The 25,003-nt window shown below is 40.3% G+C and overlaps 2 protein-coding genes across 2 annotated transcripts in view; both read right to left on the minus strand.

Annotated features, from left to right (window-relative positions):
- Positions 1 to 25,003, minus strand: part of LOC109418565 (uncharacterized) — a 354,422-nt gene that overhangs the window by 304,596 nt on the left and 24,823 nt on the right. The window lies entirely within an intron of this gene.
- LOC109413128 (carboxypeptidase N subunit 2) lies at positions 424 to 23,129 on the minus strand. Its single transcript, XM_019686847.3, has 2 exons — positions 22,968 to 23,129; positions 424 to 10,960 (listed from the first exon to the last, which is right to left on the minus strand). Exons 1-2 carry the CDS (start codon positions 22,988 to 22,990, stop codon positions 9,817 to 9,819), a joined length of 1,167 nt encoding a protein of 388 aa, XP_019542392.3. The 5' UTR covers positions 22,991 to 23,129; the 3' UTR covers positions 424 to 9,816.

Raw genomic sequence — 25,003 nt, forward strand, 5'->3', positions numbered from 1 at the left:
GTGTAAGCTTTCATGCATCACAGTATTGAAGCTCTAACTGCGATACTTTTTATGGCAACTGATTTATGGTTCACATGATTGATGGTAGACATAGATGGGCGTGTATTGATTTTAAACCTGATTATTATACAGGTATGTTCCGTTTTTATCAACACGGTCCGCGATTTGCAGTTGACAAAAACGGAATAGTGATAAAAACAAATAGTGACAAAAACGGAACATACCTGTAGTTCACAAATTAATTCTTGTGCACGAACATGGTATCCCTGAGTAGTATGGTAAAGTTTAGTAATGGGCATATTCTGTTTATCGTTTATCGAACTTGATAAGATTCATCCGGCTTCAGTTGATCATGATGCTTCGTTAAATTTCCCTTGCCACAATGATTCCATTCTTTCAAATAACAAAAGTCTAAATAATCAATTATGTTAGCAAAACTGTTGACTTTATTGTGTGTGTATCACATGCTACAAAACGAGTAGATTCATATTAGCAAAAACTGACTGCTGACGAAAAGCGTTTACAAAATTTGGGTATGCATTTACTTACGCTCGCGAAGTGAGTTTGGTATGAATAATGTACAAAAGCCACTACAGTTTGACTGCACTGTGCCTGTCTGCTGCATTTAGCTGCACCAATCGTTATGGACGAACGTGTGTTTTTTACTTCTTTTAATGGTTGCTACCGTGTCTACCTGCTGGATGAATGAATTTTATTCTCACTGGACTTTCCCCTATGCTAAAAATTTGCACAATGGCACTAAAATCCCTACAATATCTGGTAATGGTCAAATCTACTTCGTTCAGATGTAATTGTTTTTCTTAATAATCTGCTTGTATTATTTAAAATCGAAGATTAAAAAGGGTGTTCGATGATATTCAGAAGCTTTCTAGTTAAGTTATTTCAAGACAATCAATAGCCCTACCGCAATTTCAGCCTCATGGAAAGTTTGTTTAAATGCAATTAACAGTAATTGTTATTAAATAGAGCAACACAACCTGAAGCAGGAAATTGCACCATATAATATTTCGTTTAAAAGACTAGAATCGATGGTTTGGTTTTGTACAAGGAAATTGCCTCGTTTTATTGAATACTTGGTTAAATAGCTTGTTTGGAATAAAATGTATTCAAACTATCCATAACAGAAATATGTATTTTTTATTACTAATTGAATCTTTAATACTCAAAAAGTCACTGACAATATTCCATATGATTAACCAAAAAAAAACTATTTCAATTACATTTGAAACGATAGCTCAGATAACAGGTACCCATCCAAGTCAAATTTCAAGAAAATATCATAATGTTAATGGTCATTTAAAACGGCACTACAAGAAACAACATTATGGCGACTCATTTTTCCTCAAAGTTCAAATGACGTTGTCAGTGGTTAATATGACACTAAGCCAAACAGGTATACCGATCACTGACGGTCGCCATATGCTGTTGATTCGGGCTTATATCATATTTTAAATAATTGTTAAGGGATGAAATGTGTTACAAATAATCAACGTATAAGATTCAAAGAAACATGTTCAAAATTTAAAAAAAAAACTTTTCTTCTAAGTATAATATGGCTACAAAGGGTTTATGTTGTTATGTTGTTGTTTTTTCTTCTTGAAATATCGTTCAACACCTTGAACGTTACTTGCATATATAATGTCATACTTCTTATGTTCTACAACTACACATTTGTTAACATATGTTGGCCATTCCTTCTCAAATTTGTTTGACCTTTTTATGCCAATGATTGCACCTTTATCGAATTACCTCATTCATCGTTCTGTCGTCGTTCGTTCGTTCCTCTTTTCGTTGCGATATCCAAAAGCACCTGCTCCCCATTCTTATCACTATGACTTTGGTCATTTTCGCTATGCGATGTCTCTTAATCAAGCTAATGCACCTTGAAGACGTCGTCGACGGTGATGACGACGACGCCGCTAACACACATAGAATTGGCTTTATCCAAAAAATACACGCAAATACATACTTCCGATACGCGCGGAAAATCCAAACCATGTGTCGCGCTGCTGGCAATACGTAAGAGCACTTCCATCTATTCTACTGCATGCATGTGAATATGCTCTGCTTGTATTTCTAATTCAATCAGCTGGGCAAACATGTGGCGTTTAAGTTGTAACTGGCATTGTAAGAATAGAATTTACTTGCGTTGCTTGCTTTGGAAGGTGGGTACAGTACCAAACATCAGTATGACAACCGTCGTCGATGGTAGTTTCGGCGCTAAAAATAAATGCAAGTGCCCTAGTTTTTCTCTTTCCTTTGATAAAGAACATGTGTTTCACACAAATATTTGTAATCGATACATGGGTAAAAAATCCAAAGCCCAAGTTTTCTTTCTTTTAGACATTACTTACCAACTGTGGAAAAGTCATGTAAAAATTGCATTGTTATCCAGTAAAGCTGCCAGTGGAAGCTGGGAAAGTACTGGAAGCGCTTATAGAAGATTTCCAAAGTAATAAATTATATTCCAACTAATTTATTTCTGTTCGGTTGAACGCAACAGACACGCCTCTTTCGGGAGCAAAAACACCGCCTGGAAGACTTGGAGTGTAAGGGAATGGCACTGCAGCGACGTTCCAGAAAAACACGCAGGTTATACCAGAAGCTCAACGCATCTCGTAATGGCTTCGTGCAAAAGAACATTTGGCAATTGAAAGGTGGAAGCAGCACATCGACCCAACAGAAATGACGACTACTATATCCATGAACCAGCAACAATGTATTCGAGAGTGGAGAGGCAGAGGGAACGGTGTTGAACGTGGGCACTGAACCGCAACAGGACCGGTCTACCAAAGATGTGGTGGTTGTCGAACAGCTGGACGAGCTGTTTGGCTACATGAGCGGGCGGACTACCATCAACAAGGACCTGATACAGGGCCTGCTGAAGCTCCGCAAATCGTAGACGGAGTAAGATCTCCTGGTCGAAGAGCGGAGTGCGGCTGATGCAAGCTGGGAGGAGCGGTATACCCAAACGGACAGCGTCCTCTTTTCTGGCAATGCGTCGATGCAGAAAGAAACCATGCAGCGCAGCCGAAATGTCAAACCGCTCTGCGGCTCGAGCTACATGGTCGAAACCTGCCGAGGAGACGCAGCCCAAGAAGCATCCGACATAGGCGGACGAAAAGTCAAACAGAAATAAAGGGACGGCCAGCGAGAGTAACCAGGCTGCAGGGTCGGTTGCGAAACGCGCAAGGGGCAGGGAAACCAAGCCCCAAGAGGGCAACCCTAAGAAAAACGGTGGCCAACCGTATCAAGGGAAAGTAAACCCTTGGATTACGATTGGAAAGAAGAAGGTAGTGAGAAAAGTGAAATCAGTCCGCAAACGCGAACGGAGCGACGCGCTGGTTTTCTAATCCGAGGCATGGCACACATGAACACAGGAGTGCTGAGGGCCGTACGAGCCGCCTACGAAAGGGTCGACAGGCACGCAGATCGCCACGATAAAGTAGGCTGGTCAGTGTACCCGCTCAGCATGTACTAGCCATCAGAGGCGTGTTTCAATTGCTTCGATCAAGCACACAAGTCGTTGGCGTGCAAAGATCCCAACAGGAGTAAACTCTGCAGGAAGTGCGGAGTGTAAGTACACATCACCAGGGACTGCAACTCGGCACCAAAACGTCTGATTTGCACGGCAATCGAGGGTCACACGACGAGCGGGCCTGAATGTCCCGGTACGCAAAGAGGTCGAACTAACTGACGATGATAATACAGGTACACAGCTAAACCTGAAGCACTGTAAAGCCGCACAGCTGTTGCTGTGGTAGTCCGTTTCGGAGTCAAGAACAGACATCGCTGTACTATCGGACCCCATGCCGCATCCTTTCCGATAACGGGAACTGGATAGCGGATCAGGCCAAGCTAGCGGCGATCTGTACAACCAGTCGTTCTCCGATCTAAGAAATAATTGCTACGTCGCACGAGAGCTTCGCAATGTAGTACTGCAATTTTTATGCTCCTCCCAGGTGGCCGATGGACCAGTTCTCGTCTATGCTGGATACGCTATCAAGCGCACTAGTGGGATTGAGTCCCGTGGACATCGGTGGAGACTTCAACCCCTGGGCGATTTAGTGGGGTAGCCGCTTGACTACCTAGAGCGAGAGGCTGGGCTCTACTCGATGCTATGGTTAGACTGAGGGTGGATGTCGCGAACGTTTGTTGCCTAACCCTACAGTAGGAACGGTGCAGAGTCCATCATTATTGTAACCTTCTGGAGCCCGGGTTGAAATCCTAGCTCGGGCTGGAGGGTCGACGTTGGAAGACGAAGGAAGACGGCCACAGCTGAAGGTCATCAATCGTCATCGGAGATGGCTAACCTCGTGCTTCGATACGTCGGCATTTGTGGAGCGATTGCTTATGTAGGGTAAAACTGACAATCTATCCAACGATGAGCTAGTCGGAACTCTCAGCCGTGCATGCGAAGCCGCAATGCCAAGGCGATCCCTACCCAGAAATGGACGCAAACCGGTATACAGGTGCTGTCTAGAGATCGTAGAACACACAGAACGCATCCTGCCTAAGAGCTAGACAAACTATGTAGAGTTGTCGCACATACATAGGAGGGTAGAATGGAGGGCGACTAAACGGACACTGTAAATATAAAGAGATAAAGGCTCGTAAGCGGGCGTGCTCCGAAAATCTCTACCGGGTAGCCAACACGACCCCTTGGGGTGGTTTCTACAGAGTAGTCATGGCCAAAACGACGGGCGAGAGAGCATCCCCAGAACGCTCTCCAAGATGCTGCCGAAGATCGTGGAAACGTTGTTCCCGCTCCATTATATAAGACCACGACCTCGTCTCCTATGATCAAATCGGCCAAAGCGAAGTCGCCCTGGTGACGAATGACGAGCTCATCGCAATTGGTTTAAGTTGAACAAGGCTCCGGAGGGTATTCCGACAGTAGCCATCAAGACGGCCATCGACTTGGATCCTCATTAATGACTAACAACATAGTGTGTCTCGAAATGCGAAAGCGTATCATCAGTCAAAGTCTTGCCTACTACGGGATCCAGAAGAAACTACAGTAAAAAATGCTTCCACTCCAAATGTACCATATACGTAACGCTTATGAGATCTGGCTTACCTCTATGGGCACTGGACATGGACTATGTTTGAGGGAGACCTACAACTACTCTTAGTATTCAAGCGTCGAGTGCTAAGAATGGCCTTCGACGGTGTAGATGAGCTCGGTATGTGGCGGCAAAGAATGAACCACGAGTTAGCTGCAATGAAGCGCTGGAGCTGCAACAACTGCAGGAAGAGCAGCAGATTCGTCGTAATCGGATCCTCCAGAAGAAGGCTTTAAAGAAGAAGCTGCTAGAGCAAGAACGGCAGCAGGTATTGGAAAAAGAAGAACTGGAGAAACCCTTTCTGGAGGAGAGAAATCTAGTTTCGTCCTACCTTGCAGCTGATCAATCTACGCTACTTGTACGACCTAGTTTAAGCAGAAACATAATTCAAGGATTAGAAGCATCCGCACTTGTCCCAACCGCCAAGCGAAGCATCGCGCCGCACACACTTCCAACTCCTCGGCCACGTGCATCATTTTCTCAAGCACTACTTCACCAACGACTGCGACTGTCATGCTATCCAACGCCGATAGCACCGCCAAACATCGTCGTGGAAGGCGACGCTAACATCGATGTACCGCCGCTGCCCTTCGTATACGCCTCTTCTAAGTTGTAGATTTACCAACGTCCTCGCAGAAGTGCCTAGTTAGACGAGTGGTACTTCCTGTACAAAACGTACCACAAGCAGATATTCCTGGTCAAACCACTGACAGAGTGAGTTTCTCAGGATCTTCCTGTCTTTGACGGCAACCCAGAGGAGTGGCCAATATTTACTAGTCAGTATAAAATCACCTCAGAGAATTGCGGGTTTAGCAACGCCGAAAACCTTATCAGGCTGCAACAATGCTTGAAAAGACACGCTCGGTAATCTGTACGTAGCAGCCTGATGTTGCCCGCCTCAGTGCCCCAGGTAGTAGAAAAACTGCGGGTACTGTTCGGTCGTCCAGGATTGTTCTTAACCGCTCTGCTGAACAGAGTACGACTTGCTCCAGCTCCAATGATAGAACGTCTAGAAACGATGATCAAGTTCGGAATGGAACTGCAAGGCGACCATGTGATAGCGTCAGGAGAAAGTGCTCACACTGCAGACCTTTGTATCGTACATGTCACACATGGTTGTAGCGGCAAGTCAGGTGACTACATTGGTGAAATGTTCCGGAGAACGTCGAGCCACCGATCAGAAGAGAAGAGGAATCTACCGAGTACGAGCACGGTTACGAAGCAAGAAGCGACATCGCGCACTTGTCCAGTCTGCGAAAAAACAGATTTGCCGCAGTTCTTAGAGTTCAACTTTGAGAATCGTAGGCGCTGTATCCACAGGCTCAAGGCTTGTCGCATTTGCTTGAACTCACATGGCCGGAGTCATTTTCGGCTATCTGCTAAATGTGGTATCCCTGGGGTATGAATACAAGTACCACCCACTACTTCACTTCAAGTCGGAAATCCAAGTTGGACCAATCACCGCCGAGAAACATTCACATCGGGATCAACTATTGGAAACGTTGTACCAGGTCGTACCCGTTACGTTGACAGGAAAGGCTGGGAAAATACATACGCACGCCTTTCTAAATAGACGATGGCTCTAACCTAAAGCTGGTTGATGGAAAAATCAACAGCCGAACGGCTCGACGAGTCTGGACCAAATAAAAAACTGTACCTCAACTGGAGTGTGACACAGATTCTGAGGCAGTTTCCTTCAGTATATCGGAGCTGAATGGGAGCAAGTCCTTTCCAGTTCGGTGCGCAAGAACAGTGTCTGAACTTAAGCTTCCAACACAGACGCTAAATTTGAACCGGTTGACCCAACAATTCCTCCATATGAAAGAATTTCCCATATCAGGATATGACAATGCGGTGCCATTGGATTGGACCAGCTGAATCTGTTATTGCCGCTCAATGTAAAGGAAGGAGGACAAGGAGATCCGGTCGCTACCAATACCAGACTTGGCTGGTGCGCGTCTACGGTGGAAGTACCAATGCGAAATTCGTCTGAGTATACTGCCACATCATGCAATCACAGCCAGAGAAGGACCTTCACGATGTCGTTCAAACAGTATTTCGAGCAAGAAGATACGGGTGCCATGCCAGCGGTTCAGCTTGATACAGCTGAAACCATGCGAGCAAGGATGATTCTGAATTTCACTACAGTACAGTCATAGCACAATTATGGGTCACTCTGTCACAATTATTTGTCAGTCAGTTCACTATGCTATTCAAATGAGATTGACCCATAATTGTGGGTGACCCATAATTGTGCTACGACTGTACGTTGGAAGGATAGATTTGAAACTGGGCTTCTTTGGAAATTCGACCAATTTGAATTTCCGGAAAGCTACCCCATGGCCCTTTGACGGGTGGAATGCTTCTTCTTATTCTCTTCTGTATGGCTCTACGTTCCCACTGGATCTTGGCCTACCTCTTCAACTTGGTGTTCTTTGAGCACTTCCATAGTTATTAATTGAAATGTTTCACCAGCTCCGCATTCGTCCAGAAGGCCGCCATGCACAGAGTTTCGTGATGAGGGAAGTTTCAAGAAGGGAGCCAGACGTATAATCTCATAAATGTGGCCCCTTTTGTTCTACCTGTTCTCCTTGTAGCGCGCTGTTTATCAAGAACACGAATGCAGAGGTCTTCGTTCAGCACTATCCCAGGGCGGTGAAAGGAATTAACAAGTGCAATTACGTGAACGACAAGACAACTTGGATAGTTTCGACACGGCGAAAGAATTCGACAAGTAGCCACTGAGGTGAAAATGATCCACGGAAAGGGCGGATTTGAAATCAGTGGTTGGCGCTCCAACTCTGCCGAAATTTTCATCCACTTGGGAGGAAGGACGGTTCCAACGACGAAAGAAGCTGTGTAACGGAGAGGATTCTCGGTATGCTGATACCTAGGATAGGATGTGACAACAGAAATTCGCCTGCCTCGATATTTTTCTGTTCGATTTCGTCGACGATGAAAATCCAGTGCTGCCACTTTTTTTTTATTCCAAATCCAAATTTAAAGTTTATAATGTTGATGCGTATTTCGCACCATAAAGCAGTATTTGCAATTGGAATAGCATAATATGCAAGTAAAATTGCTTTCAAACGCAAAGTTCTTTAATTTATAGTGGAATAATTCCAATCAAAAGTTCAATTGATTTCGCACTAAATCAATTGTGTTTATCAATGTTCAGGCGTGGCTGGGAGTCACTTTAGGTTGATTTACATTTGACTGCCAACATATTTGACACGATAAAACTCGAATAATAAAATACAATGATTTTAAATACTGTTATCAAATGCCAAACCTACAAACTAGCAACACGGCCAAGCCAACAACAAAGCGATCTGATCGCAGCAAACGAATACCAATTTCAACCAATCAGCGACTGGTCTCCGTTTGACAGCAAATTGGTCTCAAATTACTACGTGACGCATCCTATCCTAGGATGAGACTACCAACGGAGGGCTTGCTGTCATTTTCAACACAAATGCGAAAGGACATACCTGCGAATATCGAACACGGTCGACGGCCAACCAAGCGCCCACGGTATACAATTTCACAAGGCAGGCTAGTTACCTATGTATATCCACATCAATTTTGGATGTGAAGTCGTTGTTATCGTCCTTTATGTTGATCAAATTGATGTGGAGTACTAGCTCAATTTGCTTACGCCTAAGATCGATTTGAATTACATCATCCAAAAACTGCTAGATTTCCAGAATGTATCTCCTTCTAAATGTTGTACACCGTGCAAGCGTCAAGTACTAAGATGCGTACAGATCTACAGATTTCAACTCATTTGCATCACTTGCACTAAATCTTTCACAGGTTGCTCTTCCCACCAAAAAGTACATTCCTAGGGAAATGCCCTGTAGTACTTTTCGACATTAGAATAGCTGGACCAGTCAACCAGTCTATTTTACATAATCAGCACATACATATGTGAGTCCCTTAGGAGAAAAACTCTGTTCGAGTTTGATCAGCTTTTAATTTCCCCCAATGTTGACCCACCATACTGATTCGTAGCCAGTGCCATTAGATATACTGAAACTTTCTCCTAGTGTATTAGACATCCGCTGTAGGCAGTCGATACCTGGGTTTCTTTAAAAGAATTATATGTGAATACACAGTCCTAAAAGAGCAAAATGAGTAATATGATGAATCATTGATGATATTGTGTACTATGATATTTTACAAATTGTTTAAATTCTCGAGAACCCTTTTTAGAAACATGTATCAAATCAATAAACCAATCGAAATCCAAACATATCAGGCGAAACATGTCTAAAGGTCCTATCTGCTGAAGAGAGGCTCTCTTTGGTTTTCCTCTCTTTCGTTAATATCTCAGCTGTTTATTTGTATTATGATTATCTCCTTGTATTGAACGATGGTCAAAACAATCGTCTTTTGATATGTACTGCAAAAATAGTTGAAAAGTGTACCATTACTTTGCAATAATTGAAAGAGAAAGCGAACAAAGAGAGCCTGTCAAATGCAGATAGGACCTATTGAAATGTTTGGCCTGATATTTATTTCCTCAAACAACCCAGTGAGCGAAACTTCCTCGACAGTCAACATACTTCTGTTCAGTACTGTAGTTAAATCGCGTAATGCAATTACAAGTGCTAGTCTTTGTTTTGGTTTTGGAAATGCTAAGGTCAAGGCTAAGCGCAAGAAGCATCGCGAAAAACGTCTAAGCTCGTGGTTCCTACATTATTTAGTGATGATTCATCGGAAAGCCCTAGATCTGAGCCCAGGACAAGCTGACCAACAATCCGCACAAAGCTATTCCTGAGTTTAGCGAAAGAAATCCGGCAGAGCCTTTTCCCGTCATTTCCACTGTTTTTCTGGTCGTATCGGTAACAATGGCGGGAGAAACAGACGGTAAAGTTTGAGGTTCTGTCACATACGATGAAGAGGGGGTGGTGCTGGTTCGCACTCTCGTTCCTATTACCAGGTTCGTTAAACTCTCCGATTTGCAGCACATTTGCTCGACGATATTGTACCCCGCTGGACAGTGGGTGGCAGGTCGTGCTACAGGCGTTTTCTTACCCTTGTTGTTGAGATGGTCAAGCATGGTTTTCAAATACTTGCACGAAAATTCGTTGCCTTCCAGGTAGACCTCCTTGAGTGATTCCATTTGCGTGAAGTAGTTGTAATCCAGTTGGCTGAAGCCATTGCTGTTCAAGCGCAGAACCTGTAGCCGTTTGAACGACTTGAAGTAGTCCACACGAAGATCCACAGGCAGCAAGCTGTTCAACGATAAATCCAGTAATGTCAATGATGGTAGTGATACCGGTTTGTCGTAGACGAGATACAATGCGCCAACATCGGCTAATGAAAGATATTCTAGTTGATCCAGTCCGTTGAACTTCGAAAAATCCAGATCACTCTGGTCTGCTAGCAACTGATTTCTGCTTAGATCCAGAATTCTGAGCTGTTTACAGTTGCTGGTAACGTTTGATATATCCGATATTCGATTCGATTGCAGATGAAGTTCCTTCAATGTAGAGTTTTGCGGATGTTGTTCCACAAATATCTTGCTTATGTAGTTATCTGTAGCAATCAACTCCTCCATCGATTTGGTAATAACAACCGACGTTAGGTTACAGCCTGTAACGTTCAGAATCTTTAGATCTTGGAATTTCTGTAGAAATTCCTTCGGTAAGTGTTGCATTTGAGAATTTTCGAACACCACACGATGTTTCTCATCCGAGGCTTTGAACGCTATGTCAGTGGTGTTTGAGGAGTACTGTACGTCGCGGAATACGCAGAATCGCTGTCCCTGAATGTCATATCTTTCCACTATTTCACACTCATAGGTTATCCCAGAGACGCTGTAAGGAGCGATTCCGATCACGCAGAGCACCAGGAGGGTAGTTTTGCTAAAAGTAAATCACGAACAATCAGCTTTTGCATTATCACTTAAATATATTATTAACAAATGTCTGCAATTTTTCCGTTATTACAAAATGTGCTCTAAGTGTTCTTTCCATTACCGAAGATGATACGTACATATGTAATCTGCACATAGCTTTCAAAACGTCATCATCACGCTATGTCCAAAGGGAAGTATTATGAAAATCAAATGTACCTCAAATGTTATTCCATAAGATCGTAGGTTTGGACCTCTAGTTTCAGAATCTGTGCGGTTCAAAATATTTCATCTTGGGTTTTTTGACATTTTTCGATTTTTTTTATTTTTTTCCTATTTTTCCATACAAATGGCGAAAAAAGTCATTTTAAGGTTAATTTCATCCCATATAAAAATGTATGGGAAAACAACCCAAGATGGATTATTCTGAATCTGGAGGTCCAAAAATACGGTTCCAGCGAATAAACTTTGAGGTACATTCACTTTTCATAATACTTCCCTTTGGACATAGCGTGCATCATCGCACATATGTTTGTGCCTAACATTAACAGTAAACAGCAACTTTTCAGAACTTCCTCGAGCCAAAGATATACATCGACTTCTCCGTTCGTTCACTAAGTGCAAGAAAACTAGACGCCACTGAATCATACATCTCGTTCCATCATATTTGACCAATTCATTAACACCTCCAGATGCGGTAAGTATCGATTGTTAGTGTTTGCAAACGGCTTTTATCTATAAGAAGGCTAGTTATTTATCTGATCATGTCATTGCAAATAGAATAATGAGAGTTGAAAAAAATATAAATTTCATGACATAATTTGGTATTTCCTACTGTTTCTCGGTTTTCCCATAAATATAAATTTTATATACAGATTAGATAGGCATGGCAAAGGCTAGGTATATGGGCCGTTCGGGCTCGTTTGGAAGGTAACCATCAATGTTAACTTCACAGACAAACAGACGTAACACTTCGAACATTTTTCGATTCAAATCATAGTCACGGAAACATATTCGCCCAATGCTAAAATGACTAAGTTTGGCCGACCATCAACTAGGTGGCGGTAGTGAGCAAACGTCAAACTCGAACAAAAACGATGTGAGCGCCACAGGTGGGAAGTACGATGGGAATTATCAGAGTGTTACGTCTGTTTGTCTGTGTTAACTTCTTTCCCCGATCAGCCTAGATAGCTGTGTAGTGTCGGTAGCGGTTGCCTCAATTGGCTAAGAATAACACTACGGATCGCCTGATCCAGTGGTAAGAGTCCACTAAACAGGTGACCCCTAATTCATGGTGTTATGCGGCTGTATGCTTACCGTGCCAAGGAATGAATGGTTAGGGAGAGTCCAATAAAAACCTAACCACAAACGGAGCCTGTGGAGAATTAGGACCGTCCTCCACAGTATTACGACCTTACTGCACTAACCGGAGCAATAGTGCAGTGGACCTTGCGTTTCTCCGAGATAATCAGTTGCCCTTCTTAAGTCTCAAATTCAAGGCTATATAAGGGCAGGATTATTCAAATGTTGTAAATTAGCTTACATTACTCCCATATAGAGCTTAATGCGTTTTCGCTATTGGCGTTTTTCAATTGACACCGATTTGGTTTGTCGTTGATGTTTCCTCTTTGTGCTGTGATTGTGAAGAGTGTAATCCTGTCTAGTTTGGGTAGTGGCTACAGCTAGGAAACCTCAGATCAATTTTCAAAAGCGTGCGTAGCCCAAGTGGCTCTACTTCAAAAGTTCATTTTCGTAGGGTAACTTCTGTATAGGCTACCTTATGAACCCAGTTTTGCTTCTTCTAATATAAATGAAGTGTCGTGCCTCGAGCACGTGCCTATATCTTAGTATGTTTCAACATTTCCTTATGGATGCCTTCAAGTAAGCTCTTGTATTCAACATCATTTCGCTGATATTTGGCAGTATTGCTACGATGGTTACATCATCTCAAACATTAATTTGCGATTCTTCAGGTTGATGGAATACTTAGGTAGTACAGTTCATGGATAACTTAACATAGAATTGCACCTAACCCAACTCTGCATGTGCAAAATTTGTCATGAGTTGACTGATTGGCAGATGAGGAGTCTCCATTTGATCTTCTTTGCACTTTTGAGTGTTCCTTCGCAAAATTTGCGTATTCAGGCGTCCCTGCTCAACAAACTAGGGAATAAACTAATTGGTTGCGACCACATTTTATGGATAACTCGCTTCCATTGCTACTCCAAGAGAGTTACATTGTGGTTTTGTATCTACAACGTCCTCCATTGTGGTATACCACAACTATTGCTTTGAAAGAAGCTTGTCCTCTGCGGTCTGTGCGGACCGCAAGAGGTATTCGTGAATGGAACTCCGATCTGTTCAAGTTCAAAATATCTTCGGATAAACCAGTCTTTTGTGCAATTACGAATCTCTAGCTTCCGGCCTAGAATTATAGCTATATAATCGACTTAGTGGGCACTAAAACACTCTGCTTACTTAAAATATCCAGGAGCAAATGAGGGTTTGTCCTGTTTTTCTCCAGAGGGATTTGAGTATTTCAAACATGTTTTGAACTCTTGTAGTTTTCTATGGGATATTTTCATGGCGTGAAATTACTCTATAGTTTTATCCCGAAAGGGTGCGTGCGTTGTATAAAGAAGGAATGAGATCCAGATTCATCTGCTTACCTCGTTCTTTCTGAAATGCTTGAAACGCATTGTCGATTATCACATCAGTGATGTTCGTCTGGCTGACATGCATATTCATGTGAACTCACATGCCCCCAAATTTGGGATGTCCACAGCGACTCTTTTACACAAAGTTGTATACGTTTTCAACAAAGTTCTCGCTCAAACGTATTTTTTGCTTGGTTGATTTCTTGAACATTGAGGATGCTTTCGATGACGTGCCTTTCAATGTCATATTGAAAGTCGCATGACGTCATAAGCTAACTCTAATGAGATATAGGCTCTCTTTACGCTTATGCGTTTTACAGTGTCTTTTTCAGGGCACAGATTAAACCCATTGTGGTATGGGCTATGAACTCTCGTTGCGCTTATGTGTTTATTCCCTCTTCTTCTTTTTTTTTGTATTAACGTGTATTTTAACTTAAATGCTAATTCGTGTATTTTAACTTAAACACTATTCCCTCTTCTAGGGTACCCCTTCCTATTTCATCACCTTTCCCTTTCCTTTTCCTAATTCCCATTCCTTGTCCCATTCTCCCTCAGGTAAATGATGAAATAGGCTTATATGTATGGCGATGGCACAAATGTCCCAAATGGAGGATAACGTGCCTCTGGAGTCTGGAGTCGGCCTTCTGATACCTGATACCTGATAGGTAACGTGTAGTACAGACTCCATTGAAGTCATTATTCTCTCTCTATTCAGTAAATCCTATTTCTACTTCCTCGTGGCACAGGCCGGACTGCAAGAAACCTTAGGAGCAAGGTTAGGAGCGGCTCATACAGCATATTTTCCCCATGTTAGGTGTACACGTGGCTTATAAATGTCCGAGTGCTAGTAAAGGCCTCTAAGCTTAACTGCAATGATCCTCCGGAAAGTTAAGGGATTTGTAGTAGGGCTGAGGGACAAACTTTCGAAAATTAAAAAGTGTGTTTTTACTTCACTATTTCAATTCTGTGAAGAATTAGCATTAAGTTAAAATTTACAAATACAAAGAAATTAAAAAAAAAAAACTATTTCAACTTCTGACATTTCTCCTTGTGAAGTTTCGCCACTTTGACGTTTTATCATACAACCTGGTGTCAGGCCCAGCGAACCAGCCGTAAAAAAACAATAATAATGGCAGATCAGCAACAGAATAATACGAACCGAGACCAATGCAATGGCAACAACCCCTGCGAACGAAAACGACTAACATCGATTTCACCACAGACAGACGTAAGGCATTGTCAATTTAGAATCCGGACGGAGGATTTTATTTATATCTTAGAGATGGGATAACAAACAGGAAAGGTTAAGCACTCAAAAAGATGATAGTTTCTTGCACTTTCATGTAAAAATATCATTGAAATTATTAAATTTTATTTTTATTTTCTCCTTTTTTCCGTGTTAACCACCTTAAAATTCTGAAAAACGGTAGTAAATTTTAGCATCAACCCCTTCCGGCGTATTTGTCCCAAAACCGAGTCATCTCTGTAGTATCCTGAGAATCTTTAGCAATCTGATTGGGATTACAAAGAAACTTTGCCAAACATTTCTCTTCGTCAGAAATTAAGGGCAATTCAGTGAATTCCAAAGAGACGAAATTTGAGTGTTTTTTTCGTTAATTAACACTATTCATCCGTGAAGATACCACTAAACATCTCCTGGTGTCGTGACAACTCACCAAAGCAGCTCAAACTTCTACTTACAGATCCCTCGTGTGCATTTTTGAAAAGCAGCACGCGATTCTAGAGGCTATCATCCCTGTACACATTTGGTGTCATTATCGTGACGTAAGAAAACGATGACCAGAGTTCGAAGCTCCTGCTAAATCTTGGTCTTCTTCGCGCATTTCTCAAAAAAAAATAGGGAATCGCGCCACTTGGGCGGTGGCTTCTATTTTCGTCTGTTCTCCGCTATAACTCAGACAAATTTAAACCAATTTACACAATTTTTGGAATGCGGTGAGATATGTATAGTATCTACCCCGTGTATAAGATTTCAAGTCAATTGGTTCAAAATTGACTGAGTTATAGTGTAAAACAGACGAATATAGAAGCCACCGCCCAAGTGGCGCGATACCCTAGGAGATTTATTTTGAAACTAGTTCATGAGATTCTTTGGAAATTCCCCATAGAGGTTCCTAATGGAATTTCTTCAGAAACTATTTGGAAATTCCTCTAGGGAGTTGCTACATATCGTTAGTATAATTTCTTCAAATTTCTGAAGTACCGTGAGGTCGCCATTCACCGCTCATGCCCCATTCACCGCTCATTTTGGGTCAATCATATAAAAATGATCAAATGTTAGTAAAGTATCGTAACAAAAGTGAATGTCACATGCTGCCACATTAAAAAACTTTCGTTTCACCAAGCTTTTATATGGGTGTACCTGAAATCACGTTCTCAAAACATATTTCTCACCCTGCGCTGCAGGACAACATGGAAACTGCTCAGGGCAAACAGCGGAAAAAACATCCAACAGGTAAAACCCGTTAAAGATTCCATTTTGACAAAACAGGATGAACTGAACGTCATGAATCATCAATACTTTCTTAAATAAAAGTTATTTTGTTTTTATAAATGAATAGTTTCTGTGATTCTATGAAAAAATAATCCAATGAGCGGTGAATGGATCCATTATGAGCGGTGAATGGATGCATGAGCGGTAATAGGAGCCAAGAGATAACATATTTGATTTTTTATTTTTTCGGTTGTAAACATATTTTACAATCGTTTTATATTTTTTCTATAATAACAACATAATTGTTGAGTTGTTACCGTAAATTAAAATGCAATATTCGCAAACGTCGATTTTTAATGTCGTATACTTTACGAAAATGCCGTTAAATGAGCGGTAAATGGCGACCTCACGGTATTTCCTTCAAGAATGTTACGAGAATTTTCTGTAGGAATTTTTCTTTTGGATTTCCCCAGGAATTGTTCTTGAAATTTCTCCAATAATTTAGATCTAGGAACTTCTCCAACTTTCGCCAGGAATGTTTCCAAAGATTTTTCCAAAACAATTCCAGGAGACATTTTTTTATAGATATTTGGAGGTTTTTTTCAGAAGATTTTCTGAAATGCTTCAGAGTGTATTGGTGGAATTTATTCGAAGGATTCTTCAGTTATTATTCCATTTATTTATGAGTTCTCTCAGGCATTTATTTGAAAAGGGGAGTGGACCTGGTGTGATGGTTAAAGCGCATGCCTATCACGCCGAGGAGCTGGGATCGAATCCCACTCCCGACAAGCTCACAAAATGTGAGTTCTTCCTTCGGAAAGGAAGTAAAACGTGGGTACCGAGATGAACTAGCCAAGGGCTAAAAATCTCGTTAATACAGATAAAAAAAATATTTGGAAATTCCTCTGGAAAATTCTCACGACTATCTTCTGGAAGGTCCTCCAGGGGTTTCTTTAAAAATTCCTTCAGCGATTGCTTAGGATTTATTCAAACCTTTCTCCAGGAACTCTTTCAGATATTGTTCCAGTAATGCTTCAAAAATTTCTTCGAAAATTTTCTCAACAATTTCTGCAGAAATTACTCCGGAATCTATTGCTTGACATCTTGTAAGTTTTTTTTTAAATAAAATTCTTCTATAAATAACTTTAAAGTGTTCTCCAGGCCTTCCAGGTTTTCTTAAATAAATTCCTTTAAAACATTTATGCAGTGGTTCTCTAATCAATTCCTTCAAGGACATACCCTGCGGAGCGGATCGCAGCAAGCCGTGCGTGCGAGTGGCAGCTTGCACGGTGTAAAATATTTAGAAGTTTATACATTTAGAAGTTTACACATATTTATACACAGTGAGCTAGTACTCCACACCAATATGATTAACGTGAAACGAAAAGAACGATGTCACATGTTTACATCCAAAATTGATGTTTACAAAGGTTACTAGCCTCCCTTGTGATCTTTTTACCGTGGCCGCTTGTGTGTTTTCTGTCAAGCGTTTCTCGTTCGTTTCCGTGAAATTTTAAAATCGGTTTAGAAGAAATGGCTTCGTGCTACGTCATTAGATAATGGTATAGTAATTTAATGTAAATAATAGTGATGATCAAATAAGAATAAAGAAAGTGTGAACTTAAATTGTGCTGTGATCGCGGATTTTTTCCGCGGCCGTATCGTGGAACCATAAGCGTTAGTTTGACCGGTGCTCCAATCTTTCATTATAGTTCACTTCTGAAATCGTTGGTGTTGTTTTGAGAATCTTAACCAAATTTAACTCGTGGGGACGTTAAAAATAATGCATTGAGCATCGTGAAAATGCGGCAACGCAACGACAAGAGATCACGCAAAAGATCAAATTTGGTATCTGTGATAATTGCGCAACTTCCGCCATCTCTCGTCAGACTCGCTAGAGTCAGTGGAATGCGCTACCGGCGATAGAAGCAGGAAAGATCAGCTGCAGAATTTCACACTGAAGACTGACATCCGACATGCTGGAACTTCGCTATTTTCAACATCCTCTCATCTATTGAAAGCTGCTTCAGTTCTGGGCTCTTTCTATGTTGATGATTGAACTTAATGAATATGCTTGCAAGAACTTGGTCAGGTGTGTGGAGTAGAGTGGGATATATTCAACCCCATCCAAGATTTGCGCAAGTAATCATGCTATGCTATGCTATGGTTCTCTAATAAATTCCTCTAGGGGTTTTTTTTTATTTGTTGCAAAATTTCCTTCAAAAATTTCTCCAGGAACTTTTATGTACCTATCCTTCAGAAATTCATATCCTAAAGTATTTCCAAAAATTTATTTACAAAATCCTCAAGGGATCCCTCACAAATTTATTGAAGATTTGTATCGTGAATTTCACCAGTATTGTTATCTGCAATTTCCGGATGGATTTCTGCAGACACCTTTTAAGAAATTCATTCAGAAATTCCTCCACGGTTTTTTTTTTGCATGAATTCCTACAGAAATTTCTCAGGCAATTCTTCATTGGAATTACTTCCGAAATTCCTCTAGAGTCTAGAAGTTTTATCAAGTTTTTTCCGAGTAGTTATGAGGATGTTCTCCAGGTGTTCCTCCAAGGATACATCTAGGAATTCCTCCAGAGATAACTAGAAAAATTGTTTCAGGATTTTTTGTCGAGAAATCCCTTTCAACTATCAAATTTTTAAGTATTTCTTTAGGGAATCTGCAAAGGACACATTCCACGCGTTACGTTTTGCAAGAGAGTCAAACTTTTGCTTCTAAAAGTTGTTATGTTGTTAAATACATGCTAACCAGCATATCAAACGATCAGTTTTGAATAGAAGATTCATTTTATGCTTTCTAATCGTGAATTGGAGCTTTGTACTTCGAATGAAATCAAGAAACACCGCGTAACGGGACACCATCGCAAAAAAGGACGAATTTTGACCGAACGACAAGAAATTTGCTACTTTCTAGACGTAGATTTCAAAGTTTCAGGTACTATTCGAAGAATATAAGTAAACATCTTCATTTTGGTGCAAAAAGAATCAAAATCGACAGCAAGAGCCCGGAAATATCGTTCAATGAAGTACAAAAACCACGGTGTAGAAGTGCGTGGAATGTTGATTGATTGATTTGTCTTTATTAGAGAGACTTTCAGCCCTTGGCTGGTTCGTCTCTCCGTGCGTGGAATGTGTCAAAGGTATTCTGAAGGTATCTTTCAGATAATCATCCGGGTATTTCTTGAGAAATTTCTTCAGGCTTTTTTTCAAGAATTTTTATAATATTTTGTGTAATTTCTGGAGGAAAATCTGTAAAAAAAATCCTGTAGAAATTTCTTAAACAGTTTCTGCAGTAATCTTCAAAATAATCACAGAAGATGATACTGACGAAATAGCGAAAACAGTTGAAAAAAAAAATCCTATCGGGAATTTCAGCAAGAATCCTTGATGTAATTTCTCAAATAAATCTTAGAGGAACCATTAGAAGAATTTCCGAAAGGATCTCTGTAGGATTTTTAAAGAAATTTGAAGAGTAATTTTTGAAATGGAAGATTTTTTTCAAACTCTAACTGAAATTCCAGACATGTTTTTGAAGAAATTGCTGGTGATATTGTTGAGTGAATGTCTGAAAGAATTACAGATAGAATCTGAGCAATAAATTCTGAAAAAATACCTGAACAAGTTTCTGAAGAAATCTCCAATAGAACTTATGTAGCGCTCTCAGAAAGTAATGTTCAATGAATTTCTAGAGAAATATTTAAATAAATCCAAGGAAAATTTTTGATGAAATCCCAGGAAACATTTCTGAAGACCTTTCTGGAGAAATACCTGAAGAAATCCCTCGAAAACCTCTTGGTGAAATTCCTTCAGAAATTTATAGAGGATCTTTAAAGAAAATTCCTAGAGATTTTTTTTAAATTATATTCTTGCCGGTTTTTGTTCCTGAATATGTGAACGTATTTTTGAATGATTTCAAGTTTTCATTTCATACCTTGAGAAATGACAAGGATGAATTTCTAACTGAATCCATCGATAGAGGATTTCTGAAGAAATTCATTCATTCATTCAGAATTTCCAAAGTTATCCCTGCAAAATTTTATAAAATAATATTCTGAAGAATATCTGAGCATCATGGCGACTCACCGACGACGCCTCCGTAAATAGCACGAAGTTAGGTTTTTGATAAGGAAATAGTCTAGGTACACTGATATATGTTGCCCTTTACTGGCATTTACCAGATTAGCTGGTATGTCATAAACATACAGAGAAACTTGTAGTTAGAAGACACAGAATGTTGCTAATTGACAAATTGAGGGATGAATTTTTGAAAAAATCGCGTTCTGGTGGGATTCGAACCCACGACCCCGTATTCGCTAGACCGGTGCTTTAACCAACTAAGCCACAGAACAGGTGATAATTCTGCGGAATAGAAAGCCAAACTGAACCCGAGCCTTCACCATGAACATTCACTTTTTCAAGAACCATCTCTCTTTGCTTAGATGTCAATCCACAACACAGCCTCGTTTGTGCCCAACAACTACAAGTGAGAGCGTATTATTTTTATTTGAAGCCGAGACTTACTCTCGCACTCCGCATACCTAGCCACCAAGCAGTCTGTTTGCTGGTGTCTAATTCAGTATGCGTCGAGAGCTCGGCACGGTCGCACGCTCCACGACCAACTGCGCCGATGCCGCAAGGTAGGGTACACTGATATATGTTGCCCTATACTGGCATTTACCAGATTAGCTGGTATGTCATAAACATACAGAAAAACTTGTAGTTAGAAGACACAGAACGTTGCTAATTGACAAATTGAGGGATGAATTTTTGAAAAAAATCGCGTTCTGGTGGGATTCGAACCCACGACCCCGTATTCGCTAGACCGGTCAATTTGTCAAATAGTCTAGGGTTCACTTTAAGTAAGGTACACCGGGGCAAGTTGAAACGGGTGAGTTAAGATTAAACAGCGGGTTAACATGACGTTTTCTCAAGATGATAAACAATTTGATTGCCATGAAACATAGTTTTTGATCCAAACAATCTTTTAGCGAAGGATAAATTTCCAAATTGTTTTCAAATCTATCTCAAAACATCGCGTTTCAAATTGCCCCCGGTGTACCTTTTGTAAAGAGACAACAGTTCGATGACATTGCACAGTGGTCCACGATCTAGATTTGCGAGGAATGATCCATTCAGCGCCTTCAAATGATTTTTAGACAAATATGGTGTTCTACGCAGTTGTCCCTAATAATAAGACCCTCTTTCCAATGTACACGAAAATTAGGGTAGTCCATATTATAAAAGATATTGTAAATCATTTTCTTTATTTGCTAGTTATTTTTGCAAATACAGCCAATTCATAGAAAAACGATATAGTACAACTCCGATTGTCGTCAAACTTGGTGGGTTCATAGTTCTTCAAAAATAATTAGACCCGTATTTTTTATTTTGTCATTAGGGTGACGAATTTTCAGATAGGGTGGTCCCTAAAAATCAAGTTTTTTTTAACTATTTTTTTTTTGTTTGAAAGCTACATATTGAATTCTAGTTTTCAGGAAAAATACGTTGAATGGGCTAAATTGCGTTTTTGTGTAAGAAATATGTAAATATATTAGTTTTTTTTCACGTTTTCATGGTCTCGGGACCAAAGAAGTACCCTGATTTTATATTTTTATCAGAAATTTGGCGTAATGTATCAAAAAATCAGAGATGTATGTTTTTTTTTCATCCATACACAAATTTTGGAATTTGTATGAACCGTAGACTTTGGTCAGACTCCCTTCCCTCCCCCCAAAAAGTCTACGTGGTTTATGGCCGCTGACCAGTCCCAAGCAATTCCGTTATGACGAATTCACACAAACAGCACACACCACACACCAGGCAGGCGCACAGAGTCATGCGACCGTACAGCAACTTGTGCGTACACGCGCCTGAAAGTACTCGACCGGATGGTTTGACGCAACTGCCGATGCTGCGGTTCGCGTTCACTCTGACTGGTTTACGCGTCCCACCCTGCGTTTTGCACTGGCGCTTATAAGAATACAGTTCGAACGCAAACGCGTCGAACTGCGCTTCGCTTCACGCAACTATCAACTATGGTACCGGCCGTTAGGCATTCAGAACAACCTGCCTCAATTTTCAATAGTTTTATGCAAAAGTGAGAAAGTTGGAAATATTGAATTTTCCACCAGATTTCGTTTATGTGCTTTTTAGTCTGCCCAAAATAGGTACACCCGCCCAAATGGCACAAGACCCTATTTTGTTTTTGCTACTCGTTTAATCACTCTTTCAATTTGAGGTGATATTCATAACTCGAGTCATCATTTTTTCATTCCGAATTGCTCTGATCAGAACTCACACAACAGAAAGAAAACATGCCAATTTAAGCAGAAAAACCAATTACGGATCACATTATGATATATCAATGGTGGTATTTTATAGCAAGAATTAAATTAACGACGCGTGATAATAGCGTACGAGCTACAAAAAAAGACAGGTCAAATTATTTCGTACTTAATTCGAATACCACAAATTTTTGTGATCAAATTTATTCTTTCCAAAGGCCTGACTCACTTCATCGTTATCCCCCTAGACAATTTCCCGAATTTTCTTTTTCAGAACAGTATTCGAAGACATTATTTGTAAACCATTTTCATCCCATTCATCAATCTCACAAAATTATCAAATCTCGCTGATAAAGACAAATCAGTCCATCACAAGACAAGGCAAACAGTGCGAAGATATGAACCATTTTTCAACTCACACCTCCGCCTCCTATCACAGTGCTCCATTTGAAATACATATTCGCAATTATGGTGGATGACGCCACTCCTCGCTCGCCGGCAACATTGTCGAGTTTGTGCCAATTGTGCACCAGCTTGCTGTATACTTGTTGTAACTCCGGAAACATTTGCTGACATTTGCAATAAAATCCATCCTGTACTTACATCGAGTTCACACGAAAAACCATTTTCAAAATATGCACTGGCTGGACTGGAGCTCTACTGTACTGTAGGGAATACCAACTACCGGCTGCTCAATTGAACGCTCTGCAGCTGACTGTCTGAGCCGTGCGGAGGGAGTGAGTGAATGCAATCATTTATCTATCGCGTCGGCGTGGCGTCTACATCACAAGGGGTACCGTACGAAGGAGCAAGTGTGATAATTTTGATAATTAGGACCGTTCAGGATTTTTTTCCAGAGTGTCACACCCCTTAGGAAAATTAAAAACGGCTAGACCATGTTGAGTGGATACTAAGAGTCTGTTCCAATTGGCGAATTAAAATTAATTTTAACTTAACTTTGACAGTTTGATCACAGACAAACAGACGTAACATTTCGAACATTTTTCGATTCAAATCATAGTCACGGAAACATATTCGCCCAATGCTAAAAAGGACTATGTTTGGCCGACCACCAACTAGGTGGCGGTAGTGAGCAAACGTCAAACTCGAACAAAAACGATGCGAGCGCCACGGTTGGGCAGTTGGCCAACTATCAAATTTTGAAAAAGACCGTTAAATCGGTGTACGATGGGAATTATCAGAGTGTTACGTCTGTTTGTCTGTGGTTTGATTAAGTGTCAAGTTCAAGTGGCAGTTCTCCTAAGGAAATAATTATCGAACTGTCAAGTTTAAGTGAAAATAAATTTTAATTCTCCAATTAGAACAGACTCTAAGTTTATTTAGGACTGCACTAAGGGCCAGAATCGCAATCTAGCGGAACAAAATTAATTACTCCAAAACGAAGCATTTCCGGCACATGGTATCTTCGACAAAGTTGCTTGACATCAGCAGGTGCATCTATTGCTAAAAACGTAGTAGTTCGCAAATCGTCCGCATAGGTGGCGCCACCATCTAACTTCTTTGTTTTACGTCCTAGAGACTTGGCGTCTTCGGCAAAGTTGTTCATTTTGGCAAAATAAACAACACTCTCTCAGTCGTCAAAATTCCACAGCCTACTGTTTTCGAGTTATTTTAAAAATAAAATACATTCAATGAAAAACCAGTTTTTAAGCTTATTTTGACATTTTTACTAGAAACCATGTGAGTATAAATGTTTTCCCAATGCAAATATGACAAACCAAACACATTCTATGGAAATATATTCAATATTATCATTAAAAATTTTAAATTAAAATACAAATTCGAAAAAATAGTGTGAATTTCAAGCCTTAATATCTCACAAAGCGCAAAAAATCGCAACTTCAAATTTTCAGCAAATACGAAGCAATACTAGGTGAACATACTGTCAAAAATTTGGAGAGGTATTTTTTGGTGTTTTTGAGATAATAGCTTTTTAGTAACACCATAAATATAAGTAGTGCCAGCGTGTTACTTTTTACTGTTACACATTAGAGAGTTTATGTCTTCGAGAAAGTTGTTCATTTTGGCTAAATAAACAACTGTTTCTTAGACGTCAAAATTCCACGGCCTACTGTTTTCGAGTTATTCTGTATTAACTAGATTTTATTGATAAAATTTGTCAATAAAACACATTTTGATGCAATAGTATGAACTATTTTTTATTGTTTTTGATTTTACGATACATAGTAGGTCATGAAAATGTCAGTATACTATTGTCAGCATGGCTCAAGGTAACTTTAAATTTTTTGCATGTTATTTTCCAAATGTTTTAAGTTTAACCTTTTTTATCAATCATTTTAAATTTTAGAGCGCGAAATATCTTGCTGAGAGCTCGTAGATTTGTTCCTGGATGGAAAGGACGTTGATCAATCTCTAGAGATTGTGAAACTGGAGCTCCACGAAACTGACATTTTCATGACCTACTATGTATCGTAAAATCAAAATAATAAAAAATAGTTCATACTGTTGCATCAAAATGTGTTTTATTGACAAATTTTATCAATAAAATCTAGTTAATACACAATAACTCGAAAACAGTAGGCCGTGGAATTTTGACGTCTAAGAAACAGTTGTTTATTTAGCCAAAATGAACAACTTTCTCGAAGACATAAACTCTC

Source organism: Aedes albopictus, chromosome 3, assembly GCF_035046485.1.
Source record: "Aedes albopictus strain Foshan chromosome 3, AalbF5, whole genome shotgun sequence".
In the NCBI taxonomy this organism is placed as follows: Eukaryota; Metazoa; Arthropoda; class Insecta; order Diptera; family Culicidae; genus Aedes; species Aedes albopictus.